General features: G+C 25.8%; 1 protein-coding gene across 1 annotated transcript in view; it reads right to left on the bottom strand.

Annotated features, from left to right (window-relative positions):
- The window catches only part of LOC122504655 (monocarboxylate transporter 10), a 198,626-nt gene that overhangs the window by 84,070 nt on the left and 91,399 nt on the right, over positions 1-23,157 (bottom strand). Inside the window, exons 4-5 of the mRNA XM_043615850.1 lie at positions 22,428-22,541; positions 14,285-14,458 (exon numbers count right to left, since the gene is read on the bottom strand). Of these exons, the coding sequence (XP_043471785.1) occupies positions 14,285-14,458; positions 22,428-22,541 (288 nt within the window). The remainder of the gene's footprint in view (positions 1-14,284; positions 14,459-22,427; positions 22,542-23,157) is intronic.

The following is a 23,157-nucleotide window of genomic DNA, read 5'->3' as shown; positions in this document are numbered from 1 at the left end:
GATATAATTAATAATCAATAATAATACCTTCTAAAATTATAGAAGAATTTTATTTAAAAACAATAAAAAAATTAAATTTTGAAGAAGTTAAAAATGCTTGCAGCAATTCAATTATTTTCAAAAGTAATAAAATTCTTATCAAAAATTCAATTATGTTTAAAATTTTCAAAAAAATCTCGACAAAATCCCAATTATTATCTTTATAAATAAAAAAATTAATAAAAATCCAATTATTTTCAAAAATTTTAATAAAATTTTTGTTAAAATTTCAATTATTTTCAATATCTACTATTTTAATAAAATTACTTAAAAGAATTCAATTATTTAAAAACAATTTTAATAAAATTCTAGGCAAACATTTAATTGTTTTCATAAATAATAAAAATTTCACAGTTATTCAATTATTTACAAATTTTTTTATAAGTTTCTTCTTAATAATTCAATTATTTTCATAAATAATAAAACTCATCGCAGAATTTCAATTATTTTTATTACAATTTTAATCTATTTTCTCGAAAAATGAAATTATTCTTAAAAATTTTATTGAAATTCGTCAAAAGAATTTTAATTACCTTTTTAATAATTAGTTGATAAAATTTTTTAAATGAGAATTAAATTTTAAGAAACATTCAATTATTTAATAAATAATTTATTGAATTTTCGTAGAATTTTCTAATAAGAATTGATTTGAAAATGAATTTTAGTTTAAATTTCAGATAATAATAGAAAAATAATAAATAATAATAATTAAATATTTAAAATATTAAAAAATATTATCGTTTTCGAATTATTTAACAATTAAAGATATTTGTAAATAAATTTAACAGAACAATTTTTAAATTAGAATTTTTTCCTTTATTTTCTAAAAATTCAAAAATTTTCAGTTACATTTTCAATTAAATTTTTAACTTGACAAATAGAATTTATAAACATTTTTTTCTATTATTTTTAAAAACCTTGAATTTTATTAAAAGTATTGTAATTAAGAAATAGAAATTATGCAAATTATTCATTTATGAAAATTGTGAATTTTCTACAAAAATATTAAGAAACGGGAATATCCAATGTTTTTCTTCCTAAAAGAAAAAAAATGAGTTTATAAACAATATTGTTATTGAAAAATGAAAATTATGCATAAAATATTTCCTATATTTATTAATCAAAATTTTTTAACAATTAACAATTTTCTAGTATTTTTTATAAATAAAAAGGAGAATAATTTGCATAATAATTTGGATCAGTCAAACGAAATTGGTTATCGAAAAAAGCATATAACAAACAAAATGGAGATATTTTTTATTTGTTAATCATAATTTTTTCAAATTTTCTAAATTGTAATATTATTTTATTATAAATAATGAAAAAATACCTGCTTTTTTCGATCTGTCAAACAATATTTTCTAAAGAAAAAAAAACAAAATCATACATAGAAACTAACTACGAACTGCGGACAGAATAAATGAAAGAATTCGGAGATTAATATAGTTAATAGAATAATTATTTACAGTAACAAGTAAATCTTAATTTTAATCATTTTACCATAAATTTATCATTATTTCTCAATTTAACAATTTTTTGTTAAAAATTATTCTTTTCTTTTAATTTTTTTTTGTCAAATTTATTACAATACGATTTCTTCAAGGATAAATTGTAAATTCAGAATGTTGAAGTTATAAGAAAAAGAAGAAAAAAGTATTCCTTTACGGCAAAGAATACTTTTTTCTTTCTCTTTGAATTGAAAAATTACATGACAGTCTGAATTAAATTACAAGTCACTAAGATCGTATATTTTATTCTTTTAACTTTTTGAGTCAAAGTGAAAAGTACGAATTTCAACATTCCTCACAAAAGGGGTTTTTCTATTTTATAAAACCTTGTAAACCCTGTGTGTGTAAGAAATAAGTCGCACAGTGAAACAAATGAAAAGGACAAGAAACTTATAGGAGTAGAAAAAAAAGAGGAGAAGGAAAAAGAAAAAAAAATCTCAAACGTTACAAGAAGAATTTAAAAAAAAGAGCAATTGCTCACTAAATAGCTGTTATTCTTAACGAGAAAAGTTTTTTTCCTGACGCGTTGAAAAAAACCGAATACTGATTTATTGCACCAGGAGACAATCACGACTGGAATGACATTGCCTTTCGCCCCTCGCGATCCCCCTTTGTGTCCCACTCCAGGAATGGAATTCAATTAAATATGAATTTATAAAAAATCCACTCTAAATGACATCAGCATTTCGACAAATATCTTTTTAAAGATCGTTTAAAACAATTTGCATAGAGGCAGAAAATTGAATTAATATTTTTTTTTTTTTGATAATAATATTATCAATGGAGAAGGAAAAATTAAGTGTCTGACTGAAACTAGTTTTTACTAATGACGACAAAAATTGGGAAAATTGAAAATTGTCTGAATTATTTTGTTCAATTTCCCAAGTAATTTGATTTTTTATTTTTTTTATTTTGTCTAGTACCAAAATTTAGAAAAATTAGGAAAAAACAATTAACCGCTTCTTTATTTATTTTCCCAAGATAGTATTACATTCTATGAATAATTGTTTTTTTCCTCCGTCTCTATTTACCTAAAAGCAGTAACAATGTCGTATAATTGTATGTATTTAATTCTGGCATTTAGAATACGAAAGGTAATCTTGGTAAAGCACCCTTTCTTGCTTTATAAGCTATTATAGTTCTTACATCCGTACTCTAACATATTCATGACAATAAAACATGCAAACAATGTAAATTTAAATTCTCCAATTTTGTCTCAAAAAATATTATTTAAAAATGTTTTCAAAAAAAAAGAAAAGAAAAATCTTTTTTTCTCTTCACATCTCTATGGAGAGGCAAAAAATGTTTCACAAATAAAAGTAGCTATAAGTACAAAACATAAAAAACCTACTTTTTTAGTGGGAAACTAAAATTTTCAGCGTAAAAGTAAAAATAGTTTTCAGCTCTCCAAACAAGAGATATGAATAAATAAAAGAAAACGAAAGTATAATTATTAATTATGACAATTTTTTCATTTACTTAAAGAAAATAGAATTTTGTTAAAATTGTGATTAAAAAATAGAAATTAAACAAAATTTTTAACTTTTGGGATTTTTAGTACTTGGGATTTTGTTAGAAAAATATTGTGATGAAGAAATAGAAATCACGCAAATTTTTTTAGTATATTATTTATTTTCATTTATTTTATTATTTATTATTTTTATTTTTTGAATATTTTTATTAATTTCTATTTTATTTTTTTTTAATTTTTATTTATTTTTATTTTATTTTTTTCATTTCTAAACAAACTGGAAGTTATGTTAAAACATTGTGACAGAGAAATATAAATGATACAAATTTCTTCTCTCTGTTCAAAAAGAAACAACTGAGAATTTTCTGTCCAAAAATAGTGACTATGAAATAGAAATTATGTATTTTTTAATTTATTTCTAAAAAAAAATTATATTTTCGTTAAACATCGTTATTAAAAAATAGAAATTATACAAATTTTTTTTCTTTTCTTTTCAAACTTAAAATTTTTGGAAAAAAAATGTAATTTATAAAAATTTTTTTTCTTTTATTGCCAAAAATACACAGAATTTTGTTTAAAAAATTGTAATTGAGAAATAGAAATGTAGCAAATTATTTTCTTAAAAAAAAAGAATTTTGTTAAAAAGATTTGACTATAGAAAAAGGAATTGTGCAAAAAAAAAATATTCTCCAAAAGAAAATTATAATTTTACAAACAAAATTGTAATTTTCTTAATTACTATTTTAAAAGTGTTTATAATTTTTATCTCATTTTAAAACTGAAAGCGTCAACGCAAAAGAAAAAAATAGTACATTTTTTAGATTAATTAATTAAAAAATAAAGTAATGTAACATTTTCTATCAAAATACATAAAAATAACGAGAAGCATACATATAAAAGAGTACCTTTAAAAGTACGGACAGAATGAATAAATACCAACCAACTTATTATTATAGTTAGTTAATAATTAATACCTAATTCGTTTTATTTTATTTTTTTATTATTTTTTCATTTCTTTTATATGAACTTAGGTGCTCAAACTAGGTCCGTCATAAAGTCCGTAATTAGATTCAAAAAGGATTAAAAGTTCGTAAATTGTTCAATATAATTTGAATAATTTTAGAAAAATTACAAATAATTGTAGAAATTCAATTATTTTCAAAAGTAATAAAATTCTCAAAAATTCAATTTTGTTCAAAAATTTTTTTAAATTCTCGTCAAAATTTCAATTATCTTTAGAAATAGTTAAATTCTTCTCCAAAATTCAATTATTTTAAAAAATTTTAATAAAATCATGGGCAAAATTTCAATTATTTTTAAAAATTTTCCTCAATCCAATGATTTTTAATAGATATCTACAATTCTAATAAAATTTTCCAAAAGAATTCAATTATTTAAAAAAAATTTAATAAAATTCTACACAAACTTTTAATTATTTTCGTAAATAATAAAATTCTTTTTAGGAATTCAATTATTTTCATAAATAATAAAACTCATTGAAGAATTTTAATTACTTTTAATACAATTTTAATCGAATTCCTCGAAAAAATTCTTAAAAATTTTATTAAAATTCGTCAAGGGAATTCAGTTATTTAAAAATTTATAGATAAAATTCTTTATGAGAATTCAATTTTAAGAAACAAGAAATTATTCAATAAATTGTTATTTTTGTATTTAAATAATTGAATTCAAGTAGAATTTTCTCAAAAACATTGATTTAAAAATGGAGTTCAGTTAAAACTTTTGATTATAATTGAATATTAAAAGCATTAGAGCGTAAATTTTTAAAAATAATTGAATTTTGAAAAGGTTTCAGATTAAAATCTTGGAAAATTTGAATTTTTCATATTTTTAACTATAACAATTATGTGGAATTAATTTTTTTTGAGAAACTTTAATTGTTGATTTTTTTAAAATTATTTTGAAGTTTTTATTTTCTATATTTCAATTATTTTTAATACAATTGTTTTCATAAATAATAAAATTTTTACGGGGATTCAATTATTTTAGTAAATAAATAAATTCTTTTTAGGAATTCAATTATTTTCATAAATAATAAAATTTTTACGGGGATTCAATTATTTTCGTAAATAATAAAACTCTTTTTAGGAATTCAATTATTTGCACAAATAATAAAACTCATCGCAGAATTTCAATTATTTTTAATACAATTTTAATCAAATTCCTCGAAAAATATAATTATTCTTAAAAATTTTATTAAAATTTATCGAAAGAATTCAATTATTATTTAAAAATTTGTTGATAAAATTCTTTATGAGAATTGAATTTTAAAAAACATTTTATTATTCAATAAATTATTTACTTTTGTATTTAGATAATTTAATTTAGTTCTCATAATTTTAATTAACAATTCTGTAGAAGAATTAATTTTTTTGAAAAAGTTTGTATCAATTTTACTTGAAATTATTATTTTTTAATATATTTAACTGAAGAATTCTCGAATAATTGAAAGTAAAATTGAATATGGTAAACAAATGAATTTGAAAATTCTCAAAGAACTTTATTAAAAATTATTAAAAATAATGGATTTATTGAAGAATTTTAGTTAAAAACACTAAAAAAAAGTTTTAATTTTGAAGAAATAACACCTTATTCCAGAAATTCAATTATATTTTTGTATTTAAATAATTGAATTCTCGTAGAATTTTCTAATAAAAATTGATTTAAAAATGAATTTTAGTTAAAATGTTAGATATTAATTGAATATTAAAAGCAATGAGCGTGATTTTTTAGAAGTAATTAAATTGTGAAATTAATTTTTTTGAAAAAGTTTAATTGAATTTTTCGAATTTTTTTTTAAGTTTTAATTTTCTAATATTTATTATTGAATTGAAGAATTTACGAATAATTGAAATTTCGTAAAATTGAATATTGTAAACAAATAGATTTGAAAATTGTCAAAAAACTTTTTTGAAAATTTTTAAAAATAATCGATTTAAAGAAGAATTTTAGTTAAAAATTCTTGTAAATAATAATTGAATTTAAAATTATTTTATCACTCGGTTATCTTTAATAATTATTTATTATAAGACATGAAGATATCGATTTGTAATAAATTTGACAAAAAAAAATTTGAAAGAAAAGAATAATTTGCAACAAAAAATGGTTAAATTTTAATTTCAATTGTTTTAATAAAATTCAAACCTTTTGGAAATAAATAAACTTTAAAAATATTGTTATAAAACATAAAGATAACGATTACTCCGAGTCGAAGACTCGGAGTTATCGATATCTTTATGTTTTATAGTTATGAAAAATTTAATTTATATTTTTGTTTTTAAGTAAAATGTTCTTCTATTTGACTTGGACTGTTTATATTTTTGTCAGTAATTGGTCCGTATTTTTTCATTTTTGGTCCATAAAGTCCGTATTTTTAAATACTTTCACTGGTTCGAGCAGTTATTATTATAGTTAATTATTCCTATGAACATTATTATTATTTTACTATTATTATTTCAATAAATTTATTTATCTATTCTTAAATTTATTTTCATTAAAAATGTCCTCACAGAAGTGAGAGATAAAAGATAATAGACTAAAATAAAACTATTATTAATACTATTATTAACTTAGCATGAAACCAGAGTCAAAATGGAGTTATACAGGAAGTGTAAGATTAGCTTAAAGTGCAAACGTGAAGTTAAAATCTGTTATGAGCTTTCGAGGGGGTTTTAGAGAATTAGGATGAGAGGGTGGGCGGTAAATAGAGCAAAGCGAAATTGTAGCTAAGAGAAATAAGGCTTTACATGACATGTCACGTAACATTTGGGCAACATTATATCCATAGTTGCGGCATGATTTGGCGCACACCTCATACATAACGCAATACAACAGTTCTGGTTTGTGTCTTCCGGGTGAACCACCACCGGCAGAAATTCACTGCTGGCTTTATCTCTCCGCAGCTATAGTGCAACAACGTTGGCTATCATTTAAAGCATGTAACTATTCTGGACAGGCGCTTCCGGTACAGTCTCCACTTTATATACACACACACACAATTCCCATCTAATCATATTAACATTTCTAATTACTTCATAGTCATTAGAATCATGGATATAAATATCGTCACTAAATGACTTTCTCTCTTGATAACATTTTTTTCCTTCTTTCATTTTAATGGAAACTCTGCCTCATAAGGTATAAAAAAAAGGTCAAAAGGAGGTAAAAAATAAAAAAGTAAAGAAAATTAAACAAAAGTGAAGAAAAAATTGTAAAATTTAAAAAAGGGAAAAGTGGAGATAGAAACAAGCAAAAAGACGTTTTTTTGTATCTTTATTCCCATTTTTCTTCGAATTATGTTCGGGATCGTCTTCAATGGACAAAAATACATTGAAAACGACACCAATATCAAAAATAACGAAAAAAAATTTTTTTTTGTCCTTACCCCCACTTTTCTCAAAATCCTCACTTACTAGACAATTTTAGGACCTGGGATCGTGATTAACGGACAAAAATACATTGAAAACGACACCCATATTAAAAATAATGAGAAAAAATTCATTTTTTTGGTCTTTACCCCCACTTTTCTCAAAATCCTCACTTGTCAGACAATTTTAGAACCCGGAATCCTGTTTAAAGGTCAAAAATACATTGAAAACGACACCCATATTAAAAATAACGAAAACCATTTTTTTTTGGTTTACCCCCACTTTTCTCAAAATCCTCACTTGCCAGACAATTTTAGAACCCGGGATTGTGTTTAAAGACCAAAAATACATTGAAAACGACACCCATATTAAAAATAACGAAAAAGAAAATTTTGTTTGTCTTTACCCCCACTTTTCTCAAAATCCTTAAGTGACAGACAATTTTAGAACCTGGGATCGTGATTAACGGACAAAAATACATTGAAAAGGACACCCATATTAAAAATAACGAAAACAATTTTTTTTTGTTTATCCCCACTTTTTTCAAAATTATGTTTTTGGTCTTCCGCCTATGGGTCTTAAAATACAAATTTCAAGCTTTTTTTAAAACCTCATGGAAATCTGTATCACGTCAAATTTTTTTTTGGAGTTTAATCAAGTTTTCCATAAGATCTAATCAATTTTAAGACTCTGGAAATGTAGAAAAAGAAATAATATAAATAGAAAATACACTATTTATATTATTTTATGTACTAAAATTATTATAAATTTTTAAATATAAAAACATTAATATAAAAGGAAAAAGTAAATAAAAAATGCATTTTTAGCTCTGTTATTTTAAATTCAAAATTTTTTCGGCATTAGTAGAAAAAGATAATATTAGCCAGACGGGAGATTTAATTTTTCGTTTTAGTAGTAAAAGAGTATTTTCAGTCAGACACAATTTTTCTTTCTTGTGTATAAAAAATATATTTCTAACGAGTCAAGAAACTTTTTATACTTTTCTACTTTTTTCTAAATTTTACTCTATTTTAACGTAAGTAGTTAGTGTCAGTTTTAGTCAGACAGGAATTTTTTTAAGAGCGTGAAATTTTCAGATTTAGTAGTTCAACACGTTTATGGTACGACGAACAGTTTTCGCAAACTTATACAATTTTTTCCAAGCAGTAAAACCCCGTTTTAATCACACTGTAACTTTATAAAAAAATCCTTTTCATTCACATGACGGAATTTTTCTTTTTTAAATCACTAGTAAAAATCCATATCAGCCAGACAAAAATTTTAATTTTTCTACTAGCAGTTAAAGTCGAGGAATTTTTAACAAGGGGGAATATTAATAAATAAATATTAATACTATTAATAATAATATTAATAAAAATAATAAATTCTCAGATTTAATCCGAACATTTTTTTTATATTTTAAAAATAAGCAAATTTTAAAATATAAAAAATTGTTCTGACTAAATTTTAATCAGACGAAACATTCGAATACTAATGCTAACAAAAATATTTTACTTTTTGAATTTTTTTCCCTTGGCCAATAGTATTTTAATACAAGAACAAAAAAAAATCAGTGAATTTTTTCTACTTATGTTCAAACATAAAATTTTCAATACCCAGTAATTTTTAATATAAGTCTACGGTAAAATGCTACCTCAGTGAAATAAAAATACAAGTAAAAAAAAATTTTACTCCATTTCATTTTTAATAAAAACAAAATATATTTATCCCTCGGGGTGAAAAAAAAGAAGGGGGGGTGGGCGAAGGAGGAAAAAGGTGGAAAAATGTACGAAAAGCGACTGCATTATCGAAATAAGCGAATCATCGTGCTTGCCGCAGAGAATTGGAACTTATTCACTTTCTTTATTCTTTTCTCTGTCCTTTTTTCACGTTTGCCTGCAGTTGAGTACAAAGTTTTTCCCCCAAGTTTTCTCTACGTTTTTTTTTCTTTTCGTTCAACTCGAGACGACTATGGTTTAAAGGAATACACACGAATATCAGGCAAATACGTGTGCCGCACCGCACAATGCATTGCGCAACGAAAAAAAAATTCTTCAAAAAAAAAAGAAAGAAGAAAAAAATTCTCAAACTTTTTTTTTTACTCCTCGAGAAAACTACGATATCTTATATATGGAAATAACCTATCGAAAAAAATTTTAATGCATTCCTTGATAAATTTACTTTCTCTTTTTTAAATTTTTTTTATAATCTGTTGGATATTTTTCACATTAATTTTTTTCTAAAAAAAGTTTTTTAATTTTCCATCCAATATTCTCCGCCTAGACTTAAATTTGTTTTATTTTTATATTATTTATTTTATTGTTAATATTTTTATTTCAAAATACATTATTCAAAATTCATTATTTCAATTCAATTATTATTTACAAGAATATGTAACTAAAATTCTTCTAAATCAATTATTTTAAATAATTTTTGACAAAGTTCTTTGACAATTTTCAAATTAATTTCTTTACAATATTCAATTTTAAGAAATTTCAATTATTCGTAACTTCCCCATTTAAATATAATATTAGAAAATAAAAACTTCGAATAATATAAAAAAAAATTCAATTAAGCTTTTTCAGAAAAATTAAATTCAAAATTTAATTATTTCTAAAAATTCACGTTATATTGCTTTTAATTTTTAACTAGCAACAATTCGCGCGCTAATGCTCGCAGCTAACATCTTCCTTCATTTTTTAAATAAAATTAGCAATTTTAAAAATAAAAAAAAATTTCAAATTCAAATTTTTGTTGAAAACACTAAAATAATTCAATTTTGGAGAAATTACAAATAATTTATTGCAGAAATTCAATTATTTTCAAAAGTAATAAAATTCTTCTTATTAAATTCAATAATGTTTAAAATTACAAAAAAGTTCTCGTCAAAATCCCAATTATCTTTGCAAATAACAAAATGTTTCGCCAAAGTTCAATTATTTTCAAAAATGACAATAAAATTCTTGTCCAAATTTCAATTATTTTCAATATCTACTATTTTAATAAAATTTGCCGAGAAAAATTCAATTACATAAAAAGAAAATTTAATAAAATCGAACACAAACATTTAATTATTGTCAAAAATAATAAAAATTCCACAGGAATTCAATTATTTTCAATTTTTATAAACTTCTTTGCAATAATTCAATTATTTTCATAAATTTTTAATTATTATAAATTATTATAAAACATGAAGAAATCGATCACTCCGAGTCTTCGACTCGGAGCAATCAATATCTTCATGTTTTATAGCAAAATATTTTTATAAGTTGTTTAATTTCCAAAAGGTTTGAATTTGGAATTTTTGAATATCTAAATTCCTGTGGAAAAATATTGATGTTTTTGAATAATTTTACAATTAAAGAAATTCGTAAAAATGTAAAGGACCATTTTGTTTTGAGTAAAATTTTTTTGCTTTATTTTCTAAAAATTTAAAAATTTTCATTTTCAATGAAAATTTGTAATTGACAAATAGAATTTATAAACATTTGTTTCGTTCATTTTTAAAAAAAACTTTGAATTTTATTAAAACAATTGTAATTAAAAAATTGAAATAATGTAAATTATTCTCGTATGAAAATTGAAAATTTTCTATAAAAATATTAAGAAACGGGAATATGTAATGTATTTTCCTCAATATGAAAGAATGAGTTTGTGAACAATATTGTTATTGAGGAATAAAAATTATGCATAAAATGGGTATTTATTTACTATTTCTTAATCTTAATTTTTTAACCAATTTTCTATTTTTTATTTTTTTATAAATAAAAAAGAGAAAAATTGGATCAGTCAAACGAAATTTGTTATAAAAAAAGCATATAATAAACAAAATAGGTAAATTTTTCATTTGTTAATCATCACTTTTTTTAAAATTTTCTAATTTCTAATATTACTTTATTATGAATTATGAAAAAATACCTGTACATTTTTGATTTGTAAAAACAAATTTTTTTTAAAGAAAAAAACAACAAAAGAATACACAAAAACTAACTTCAGGTGTGGACAGAATGAAAGAATGAATTATAGGATTATTATAGTTAATTATTATCTAAAATTATAATTAATTCATTTTTAAATCAATTTTTATTTGAAAATTCTACTAGAATAATTCATTTATTTAAATACAAAAATATAATTGAATTTCTCGAATAATGTGTTATATCTCCAAAATTAAATTTTTTTAAAAGTTTTTTTAACTAAAATTCTTCTATAAAACCATTATTTTTAATAATATTTAAAAAAATTCTTTGAGAATTTTCAAATTCATTTGTTCACAATTCAATTTTACTTTCAATTATTCGGAAATTCTTCAATTGAAATATATTAGAAAATAAAAATTTCAAAAGAATAATTTCAAGTAAAATTGAAACAAACTTTTTCAAAAAAATTAATTCTTCTACAGAATTGTTAATTAAAATTTTCCAAGATTTTAATATCAAAACCTTTTCAAAATTTAATTTTTTTTTAAAATTCACACTATAATGCTTTTAATATTCAATATTTATCTGAAATTTGAACTGAAATTTATTTTTAATTCAATTATTTTAATAAAAGAAATTTTTTTTTGAATAATTGAATTCCCATAGAAAAATTTTATCATTAAATCTTTAAATAATTGAATTCTTTCGACGAATTTTAATAAAAGTTTTAAGAATAATTACACTTTTCGAGGAATTACATTAAAATTGTATAAAATTCAGCATTGAGTTTTATTATATTTAGAAAAATAATTGAATTTCTAAAAAGAATTTTATTTACAAAAATAATTGAATCCCTGTAAAAATTTATAAATATTTATGGAAATAATTGAATTATTATTTAGAAGAAATTTATAAAAAAAATTTGTAAATAATTGAATTCCTGTGAAATTTTTATTATTTTATGGAAATAATTAAATGTTTGCGTTGAATTTTATTAAATTTTTTTTAAATAATTGAATTCTTCTGGAAAGTTTGATTAAAATAACAAATATTAAAATTTTAAAATCATTGAATTTATGAAAATTTTTTAAAATAATTGAAATTTTGAAAATAATTGAAATTTTGCCAAGAATTTTATTAAAATTTGTGAAAATAATTAAATTTTGAAGGAATTTTATTATTTCTAAAAATAATTGAAATTTTGACTAAATTTTTTTTTAATTTTTGAACATAATTAAATTTCTGCGAAGAATTTTATTATTTTTGAAAACAATTGAATTTCTACAATCAATTGTAGTTTCTTTAAAATTCTACAAATTATATTGTACAATTTACGAACTTTTTGTCCTTTTCTTTCAAATTACGGACTTTAAGGACCTTTTTTAAAAAAAACGGACTTTTACGGACTTGAAGCAATTTTACGAACCTTTATGGAATTTACGGATCTAGTTCGAGCCCTGTAATAATTAAAAATTTAAAATAATACAAATAATAAAATAATTAGAAATAAAAATCTAAAATTTAAAAAAAAAACTATAATTTTTTTAGCCATTGTAATGGAGAATCCCATTACAATTTATCACTGCAACGTACCTAATTTTACGAGAGCGTTTATTCCATTAAACGACATTTTGAACCTTTCGTTTTCAAAGTCAATCTTTGCTGAAGGATTTCATTCATTCATTAATTGATGTATTGCGCCAAGAGGTTGGAACTTAATTAATTAAATACTTGAGAAATTAAGCAAACTGGATTTCATCAAGAAATCATTATAAATTAATTAAATATAATGTCATGGGGGTTGAGAATAAAAAAAAAATCCACTAATTTGAACCTTTATGAACGAAGGAAAAAATTTAATTTCTCATTCCCCTTTTCTTTTCGTCTAAAATATATACATTCAACACTATTTCTATTTTCTTATCTACCATTTTCGCGGAGATTTTTCCAACATTGTGTAAGATTAGCTTTAAAGCTCATGTATAGGGTACTTGAAGGAAATGGAAGGAACATCCAAGAACAATAACAAATATCCTCTCCTTGTGTCGAAACTCGAACCTATTTTACGCTATCGACATTTCACTTTTTCCCTTTCTTTATTTCTTTCTTTCTTTCTTCTTTTTCCTTCGTTCCAGAAACTTGAAATAATACTCAAATCAATTTAAGAAAATAACGAAAAATATTGTTTACTTTTATCCCTTATTTTTTACCTACCTACTTGAATTTAAAAATTAAAATTTAATATTTACTTATTTGCATCTATAAATAAGTTGTAAAATTTTTTTTTTTTTTTAATTTCTCATTTCAAATGTATATTTTCAAATATAAATTTTCTTATTCTAATAGTATAAAAATTGTTGTTTCATTTAAGAACTAAAAGATAATATTCAACTTTTTTTAAAAATAGACTCCAGTCGAATAACCTAGATTTCGAAAATAATCGCGGTCTTGAATTTAATGAATTAATACTTTCTTCGTTACAAAATCGTCTAATTATAAAACGTTGAATTCGATTCTCTGATGTCAGAATAATGGAAATTAGTGGCTAAGAGTAAATGTCAATTAACCCACATTACCACACTTATCAGTATACTTTTAAAATTACCTAGGACTTAAAAAAACGTATTCTAAAATTAAGCGTAAGACCTCGAAAAATATATATATATATATATATGTTTGTCATAAAGTAGAAAAAAATTCCCAAGAAGTTAACTTGACAAAAATTTGAATAAATTTTGTAAAATAAAATTGTATTAAGTACAAATTTTTTAATAAATAAAAAATTTATAAATATTGATGGAGAAATATTTCTCTACACACTTGGAGAGAAAAAAAAATGCTTTTCATATTAAGGGAATTGTATATGTAAGTATGGGGGTTGGAATAAAAAAAAATAAAAAAAAAATAAAGAAAAAATTGAACCTTTATTGAAGCTTGTAAGTTTTATTGGCAACTTACCTATATCCATTAGATGAAGTTCGCCGAGGTGTCGGGCAGCATAAAGATGGAGAACACCGAAGGCAAGTTGCATTCCAGTGGTAAGCAACAGGGCCAGAAAGCCCGCGGCACACACCAACCATCCCCAGCCACCCTCGGGATAGAAATGTGTTTGAATACCAGCCACGTCTATACCTATAATAAGAAATGTTTCGCTAGACTCAAGCATCTTTTTTCAAAAAAAAAAAAAATAAAAAAAAACCGCTCAAGAAAATTGTGCCTTTATACACGTAATGACACTTAATCAGTAGAAAATTAAATTTACAATTACCTCCCCATTCACGCTTTACATTACTATTTTTTAAATTCTTTTGAAATTTTTCTCAATTTTCGTTATTTATTTTTTTATATTTATTAACATTTATTTTCCAAATCGAAAAATTTGTAGTTTTTTGTAATTTCCAGCAATGGAAAAAATAGTTTAATTTTTCTATCTATTCTTTATTTTACTTATAAAAATCAATTTTACATTTTGAGAACAAAAAGTCAAAAAAGAATAAACAATTTTTGCTTTTTCTTCTACTAATTATAAAATTATCTCACAATTTAAAAATACACATCATGACAGTGGTGTTTTTATTTATTATCTTTTTCTACAATTAATTGAAAAATAATAAAAGATTATTAATAAAATAAATATTTCTTTTAGTAATTGAGCGCTCCAATGCAACAACTCGTTCGACGCTTGAAAATTTTTCGAGCGTCGAACGAGCGCTCAATTATATTAATATTTTTATTTATATTCTTATTTATAATATTATTATTATTATATATAAAAAAATTATTACACTGCTATTTTTCATTTATTATTATTTCTACAATTAATTAAAAAATAACAATACAAAAATAAAAAATTGTGACGAACGATTTTCAGATCTAACGCGAGAAATAAAATTCATTTATTCATCATGCATCAGGGCTCGAATCGCAGTGAAAGTATTTAAAAATACAGACTTTACGGACCAAAAATGAAAAATTACGGACCAATAATTACTGACAAAAATATAACCAGTCCGAGTCAAATCAGAGAACAACTTAAAAGTATAAATTAAATTTTTTCATAACTATAAAACATGAAGATATCGATTTCTTCCTGTTTTATAATAATTAAAGATGACCGAGTGATAAAATCATTTACAATTCAATTATTATTTCCAAGAATTTGTAACTAAAATTCTTCTAAATCAATTATTTTTAATAATTTTCGAAAAAGTTCTTTGACAATTTTCAAAATTAATTTTTTTACAATATTCAATTTTACGAAATTTCAATTATTCGTAAATTCTTCAATTAAATAAATATTAGAAAATAAAAACTTAAAATAATATTAAAAAAAACTCAATTAAACATTTTCAAAAAAATGAATTACAAAATTCAATTATTTTTTAAAATTCACGCTATATTGCGTTTAATATTCAATTATTATCTAAAATGTTAACTGAAATTGATTTTTATAAATGAAAATCAATTTTTATTAGAAAATTCTACTAGAATTCAATTATTTAAATACAAAAATAAATAATTTATTGAATAATTGAATGTTTCTTAAAATTTAATTCTCATAAAGAATTTTATTAACAAATTTTTAAATAATTGAATTCTTTTGGCGAATTTTAATAAAATTTTTAAGAATTACATTTTTCGAGGAATTTGATTAAAATTGCGTTAAAAATAATTGAATTTCTGCAATAATTTGTAACTTTTACAAAATTGAATTTTTTTTCGTGTTTTTAACTAAACATCTTCTATAAATCCATTATTTTTAATAATTTTTGAAAAAGTTCTTTAAGAATTTTCAAATTAACTTGTTCACAATTCAATTTTACAAAATTTCAATTATTCGTAAATTCTTCAATTAAATATACATATATTACAAAATAAAAACTTTAAACAATTTAAAAAAAATCCGCAATTAAATTTTCTTAAAAAAATAATTCGACAGAATTGTTAGTGAAAAATATGAAAAATTCAAATTTTGAAAGATTTTAATCTGAAACCTTTTCAAAATTCAATTATTTCTAAAAATTTACACTTTAATGCTTTTAATATTCAATTATAATCAAAATTTTTAACTGAAATCCATTTTTAAATCAATGTTTTTGAGAAAATTTTACTTGAATTCAATTATTTAAATACAAAAATAACAATTTATTGAATAATTGCATGTTTCTTAAAATTGAATTCTCACAAATAATTTTATCTATAAATTTTCAAATAACTGAATTCTTTTGACGAATTTTAATAAAATTTTTAAGAATTTTTTCGATGAATTCGATTAAAATTGTATTAAAAATATTTGAAATTCTGCAATGATTTTTATTATTTATGAAAATAATTGAATTCCTAAAGAGAATTTTATTATTTACGAAAATAATTGAATCCCCGTAAAAATCTTATTACATATAAAAATAATTTAATGATTGCCAATAAATTTATAAAAAAATTTGCAAATAATGAAATTCTTGTGACATTTTTAGTATTTTGTGTAGAATTTTATTACATTTTTTTTAAATAATTGAATTTTTTTGGAAAATTTTATTAGAATAGTAGCTATTTAATAAAAAATCATTGGATTGAGGAAAATTTTTGAAGATAATTGAAATTTTGCCAATAAATTTATTAAAATTTTTTAAAATAATTGAATTTTGGAGAAGATCTAATTAAATAAATAAATAAATAAATGAAGAATTGAACTATTTCTAAAGATAATTGAAATTTTGACGAGAAATTTTTAAAAATTTTGTGAACATAATTGAATTTCTGAGAAGAATTTATTACTTTTGAAAATAATTGAATTTCTGCAATCATTTCTAACTTTTTCAAAATTTCCAAAATTACATAGTACAATTTAGGAACTTTTCATTCTAGTTTGAATGAAATTAAGGACTTTAGGGACACAGAGAAAAGCGAGTGTTGTTTTTGATGCGGGTAAATTTTGGTAGGGTAATTTTAGTGAGGATAAATTTTCTATAATAGAAAATTTACCTTATTTTCAGTGTTAAAATAACACTTCCGAGCTAAAGTTTGATGCAGACACTTTTAACACCGAATTCAGTGTTAAAATAACACTCACTTTTTTCTGTGGACCATTTTTTAAAAAGACGGACTTTTACGGACTTCAAGCAAAGTTACTGACTTTTACGGAATTTACGAACCTACTTCGAGCCCTGATGCATGTAGTATATATCTTTATATATTTATTTAAAACAAAAATTAATAAAATAAATATTTTTTTAATTTAATAAGTGTAATGAATGTTAAGGGTGTGGATTGCTCGTCGGTCAGGGTTCGTTTAAGAATTTTAACATTTTAATTACAGAATCGAATTTCAAAAATATATTTACAAAACAACAAAGCGATAAAATGTGAGATACAAATAATGAGTACAGAAATTGACTAAATTCGTCCGCGCGGAGACGAGAAAAGAACGTAAACGTAATATCGCGAATATTAACGAAGTACATAAAGCGACATAAATTCGTGCGTTAACCGTGATTTCGACGACGTTGACGATTAGTTTAATTTACAATAAAAAACATTAACGTGCGAGACGCGGATTTCCGTAAAAGAGTAACGTGGCGAGTTACAAAACGATAAAACGATAACATAAAGCAGACACGGATTTTAGTATAGTAACGCGACGAGTTACAATACAATAAACGACATTTCGGACAACGACGACTTTCGAAACGGCACCGAACGATTTCGTGGGAGAGCGCGTTCCTACCCGTGAGGTAACACCTCTTTATCTCCTATGCGGTGATACCGCTTGTGGTGAAACCACTTCGATCTCATCGTGGTAATACCACATCAGAGACCCTATCGCGGTGATACCGCTTCGAGAAGTGAAGATCTCGGACCGTGCATTCGGGGTCCTCGGTTCGGTGCGTTGTTGGAGGGAGAAGATCTCGGTGGAGAGACATACTCGCTCGCTATTGGTCGTAGGCTGAGCGCACGCGCACAATCGGCACTCAGGAGCGTACAACAAATTTCGTGCGTCGAATAAAACGCATATTTTAAAAACAATTAAATAATAATATTTTGATTTCACTTCATTATCGTCACACCCCCTTTTCGTAAGGAGAAAACTTCGCGAGAGTTTTCGTTAGTGTGGAAATCAAAATGCGCGTAAAATAAAAATAAATTTTCGTAAAACACTTAGAGTTCGTAAAAGAATGTCCTTTCTTTAAACACTTTTTTTTTTATCGTAGCACTACTCACATGTTCGACGTGGAGGCGGCGTTGATAACGACTGCTGTGCGAGTTGACATATTCGTGGTTTTCGTCGAACTACAGCTGGAACAGTTGGGACGTTGGGCTCGAGAATCACGTTGATCTGGAACGACCTCATCCTCATCGTCGTGGTTGGCTGTCTCGGTATAGGGCACTGCGTTGTCGATTGTTGGACCGTGCGTGATGACGTAGCGATGCATAGGGAAAAGAGCACTGGGGCACACTGAGCGTCTCTTTCGTGGGGTTTTCGCGAATAAATGCGATCATTGACAGTCGAAGGGAATTTGGAACAGAAGCGCGCACTAGTTTTTAACTGGAAACACTTCCTCGTAGCGTCGTGTGGTTCGTCGGCTTCGTAAACGGCAAAATGTCCTTGACGTGGAATCTAGCGATGTGGCGTTTCGTAGGTCGTCCTTCAACTCGGCAATTGATAACTGAATCGGACTTGCACTTGTAGACAGGTAACGAATTTGACAGGAACTCGACTGTACTGGCGTTGACTGGATACCTAGCGGACTGACACTTCGGCTCGATTCGTTGGCGGCTTGGCGAACTTCAAGACTTCGTTGCGTGTTGACTCAAGATCAAGTTGTGACTTGATTTCACAAAATCTGCGACGTAATGGCACAACTATCTTCTTTTCACGATGACGTTGGCGGATCTGCGGCGACGTTTCGATTTCTGGTTTAACGACGGCACTTTTTACAACGACGGTACGATTTAATACAGCGACGTGATTCGAACAATTTACGTGATTATTTACAAACGGGTTCGTAGGCGACTTTACAACGACGACGTGTAATAATCAAAATGAATGATTAAATAATTTAATAACGACGTAATAATGCGACGACGATTTGATAACGGTTTTATCATAGGGTTTTAACAACGGACGTATTAATCGTGCGAGCGAAATTATTTCGTGGATTTCAGATAATTAAACAAATTAATGTTTTCTCGGACGTATTTTCACAGACGTTGGGGATATCGCGCGGGGTTTGCGACAACGACGTGGTTTTCGGGTTCGTATTCGTGAACGTAGGTTTCAAAAGAAAATTAATTCATTACATTGCAAAACGCGAGTCTAAAACTAAGTGACGACGTTTTCGTAACAATTAACTGATCTTTTCGCGGAAACGTAATTCGGGTCGTAATCGGCGTGAGTGAACGAATATCGTGCGATTGGGTATAAAACAAAACGAACAGCTGGAACTTTTTACTGACGATTAACGTTTTCTAATCGACTCGAACACTTTAGTCAGTTGAATGATCGACGTACAAACAGAACTGACGGTGAGTATACGCATTGCGCGACGTAATGCAATAACGCATCTCCGTACATAAAGTTTTTACGATACATTAATTCGACGCGGCGATAAATGTATGCAAAAGATCGGTTCGTTGAAATATTTCTTCGACGTTGAAATATTTCCGTATCGACGTAGGGTAAGGGAGAATATCTTTTCGACGTCAAGATATTTCTTCGTATTTCGGTTTCGTTTTCGGTAACGTTAGATCGCGAACCTTTCTCTCGGTTTGACGATACTAACTGCGTATGCGTGACGTTCGGTGCGTTGAAATATTCTGCGACGTTGAATATTTCCGTAAATACGTAAACGAAAAGCGGGAAACGGCGTGAATAAAAGGAAAATGTCCTTTTCGTAAAACAAATCGTGATCGTTCGTAATCGTATAAGTGATTGAAGTCGAATGAATAATCGCGTGTAAATCCGGTGCGGACAGAACTAGGACCGACGGGTTTGCTATTATTCGATCGAACACTATAACAAATAACGATTCATAATTCGTAAAATAATCGTGCGAATAGAATAAACGACGGTCTGGATATGCGAAAATCTTCTCGAAAATTAATCGCGACGGTTCGTCTGTTCTCGGTGCAGTAACGTGGAAGACGTGATGCGGGTTTCGACAGGTTACGAAACATAACTTTCCAGTAAGCGCGATAAAGCAATTCAAAACTGAAAATTTCTAGCGTCGGGTATTCGTATCGGCGGATTGAATCTAAATAAAGTGACGTTGGATAGCGAAAGTCTATTCTGAACGACATAACGCGGCACTTTATTAATTCTTACAGTTTAATCTAACGTATTTCTCGTATCAAAAAAAGAAAAATGAAACTATATACAAAACGGAAAGACTCATTTTTAATGCGCGAACTAAAAATGCACGACGGAACGTAAAATAAACTTCATACGAATATTTCGGGAGGACGGACGCGTACTATTCTCGACGAACGTTAACGTGGACATCGACATTTCAGCGATTGACGGGATTAGCGAAAATTAGAAATTTAAGAAGCTATCAATCGACGGCAAACGTATTCGAAACGAAACGAACGAAACGTGTGAGGGGGATAAAAAATAATCGACTAGCGAGTCGTTATTCATCATCTTTTATCGCCGGATCAAAAAAGAAGGAAATCGACTATAACGACGATCAATTCCGAATTATTCGCGTAATCGTACGGTTTAACGAAACTAAACGGCATTATTCCCGAGACGCGGTGATTTTCCGAATAAACACAAAACTGAAAGAATAAACGACTTTAAACCGTTTTCGTAAGCGATCGTTTCCGTTTTAAACTTACCGTTTTAAACTAATCGTTTTTAAACTAACCGTTTCAAACTAACCGTTTTGAACTAACCGTCCCTGTTCGGGCGCCAAATCTGTAATGAATGTTAAGGGTGTGGATTGCTCGTCGGTCAGGGTTCGTTTAAGAATTTTAACATTTTAATTACAGAATCGAATTTCAAAAATATATTTACAAAACAACAAAGCGATAAAATGTGAGATACAAATAATGAGTACAGAAATTGACTAAATTCGTCCGCGCGGAGACGAGAAAAGAACGTAAACGTAATATCGCGAATATTAACGAAGTACATAAAGCGACATAAATTCGTGCGTTAACCGTGATTTCGACGACGTTGACGATTAGTTTAATTTACAATAAAAAACATTAACGTGCGAGACGCGGATTTCCGTAAAAGAGTAACGTGGCGAGTTACAAAACGATAAAACGATAACATAAAGCAGACACGGATTTTAGTATAGTAACGCGACGAGTTACAATACAATAAACGACATTTCGGACAACGACGACTTTCGAAACGGCACCGAACGATTTCGTGGGAGAGCGCGTTCCTACCCGTGAGGTAACACCTCTTTATCTCCTATGCGGTGATACCGCTTGCGGTGATACCGCTTGTGGTGAAACCACTTCGATCTCATCGTGGTAATACCACATCAGAGACCCTATCGCGGTGATACCGCTTCGAGAAGTGAAGATCTCGGACCGTGCATTCGGGGTCCTCGGTTCGGTGCGTTGTTGGAGGGAGAAGATCTCGGTGGAGAGACATACTCGCTCGCTATTGGTCGTAGGCTGAGCGCACGCGCACAATCGGCACTCAGGAGCGTACAACAAATTTCGTGCGTCGAATAAAACGCATATTTTAAAAACAATTAAATAATAATATTTTGATTTCACTTCATTATCGTCACATAAGTAATTATTATATTTCTTAAATTTTTAATTTAAATTATATTAATATTCTTGTTTATAGTAATATTAATAATATTATTTTGTATAATTAATATTAATATATACCTAAATATTTATGATTATTAATATAAACAAAATATTTTCATAATTATGGGAATATTAAAAAAAAGGCGGATGAATTCGCAGTAATTAGTGGCGCGCATATATTGGTGAAATTAGAAATGCTAATGAGTGCGCCTTATGAAAAGGATATCGATTTGAAATCGTGCTTCATCCCCATTCTCAGTGAATAATGATGGGATGAATAATGAGGCATGAGGGCAAACGTATGTATATTTAGACTATTTACCTGTTCGACGAAGAGCTGGCACACAACGGTGAAGGCTGCGCAAATCGCCAAGAACCCAGTTTGTGTTGCCCCCAACACTATCCTCGGAATCTACATTATAACGCGGTCGAGGGTCTAGAAAAAAAAAACTTAATTTAATACCTCAATTAATCCAAGAAAATTCAAACAAAAAAATTGTCAAACGCGCAAGGGAGAAAAAAATTACACAAGGGAAATAAAATAACGACAAGAATAAAATTAATAACTAAAGTGAAGAAGAAATTAAATTAATAAAGCTATAATTTAATTACTAAATTACTAAACGAATAATAAAAGAATAAAGCAAAAAATAATATTCAAAATACAATAACTTAAGAAAATAGTATTGAAATTAAAATAATTACAATAAAATATAATAATTTTTTTTCAAATTAATGGAAATAAAGTCCTTAAAAAAAAAATAAAAAGAATAACTTTTCGGTAATATGAAACTTTACTGGAACTATTCGCCCTTTGTCAAAAATTCAAAGGAAGAAAAAATTGACAACCCTAAAAAGTAGATGTCCCCGTGTGTATTTCGAGAAGACATGTGCATATTATGTTAAGTGGAAAACTAGAATTCATTCTTGCATGGAATACATTTCTCGTTTTATGAAATAACCTTGCATTTCGCTACAAGTCTCGAATTGCAAATTTATTTTTCCTGAGCGAGCGCGGGGATTTATATTTCGATGCTCATGAAAATAATACG

This window comes from Leptopilina heterotoma, unplaced genomic scaffold (genome assembly GCF_015476425.1).
Source record: "Leptopilina heterotoma isolate Lh14 unplaced genomic scaffold, ASM1547642v1 Lhet_31, whole genome shotgun sequence".
Taxonomy (NCBI): Eukaryota; Metazoa; Arthropoda; class Insecta; order Hymenoptera; family Figitidae; genus Leptopilina; species Leptopilina heterotoma.
Note: the sequence above shows the minus strand (reverse complement) of the source record. Positions and strands in the feature narration are given on the sequence as shown.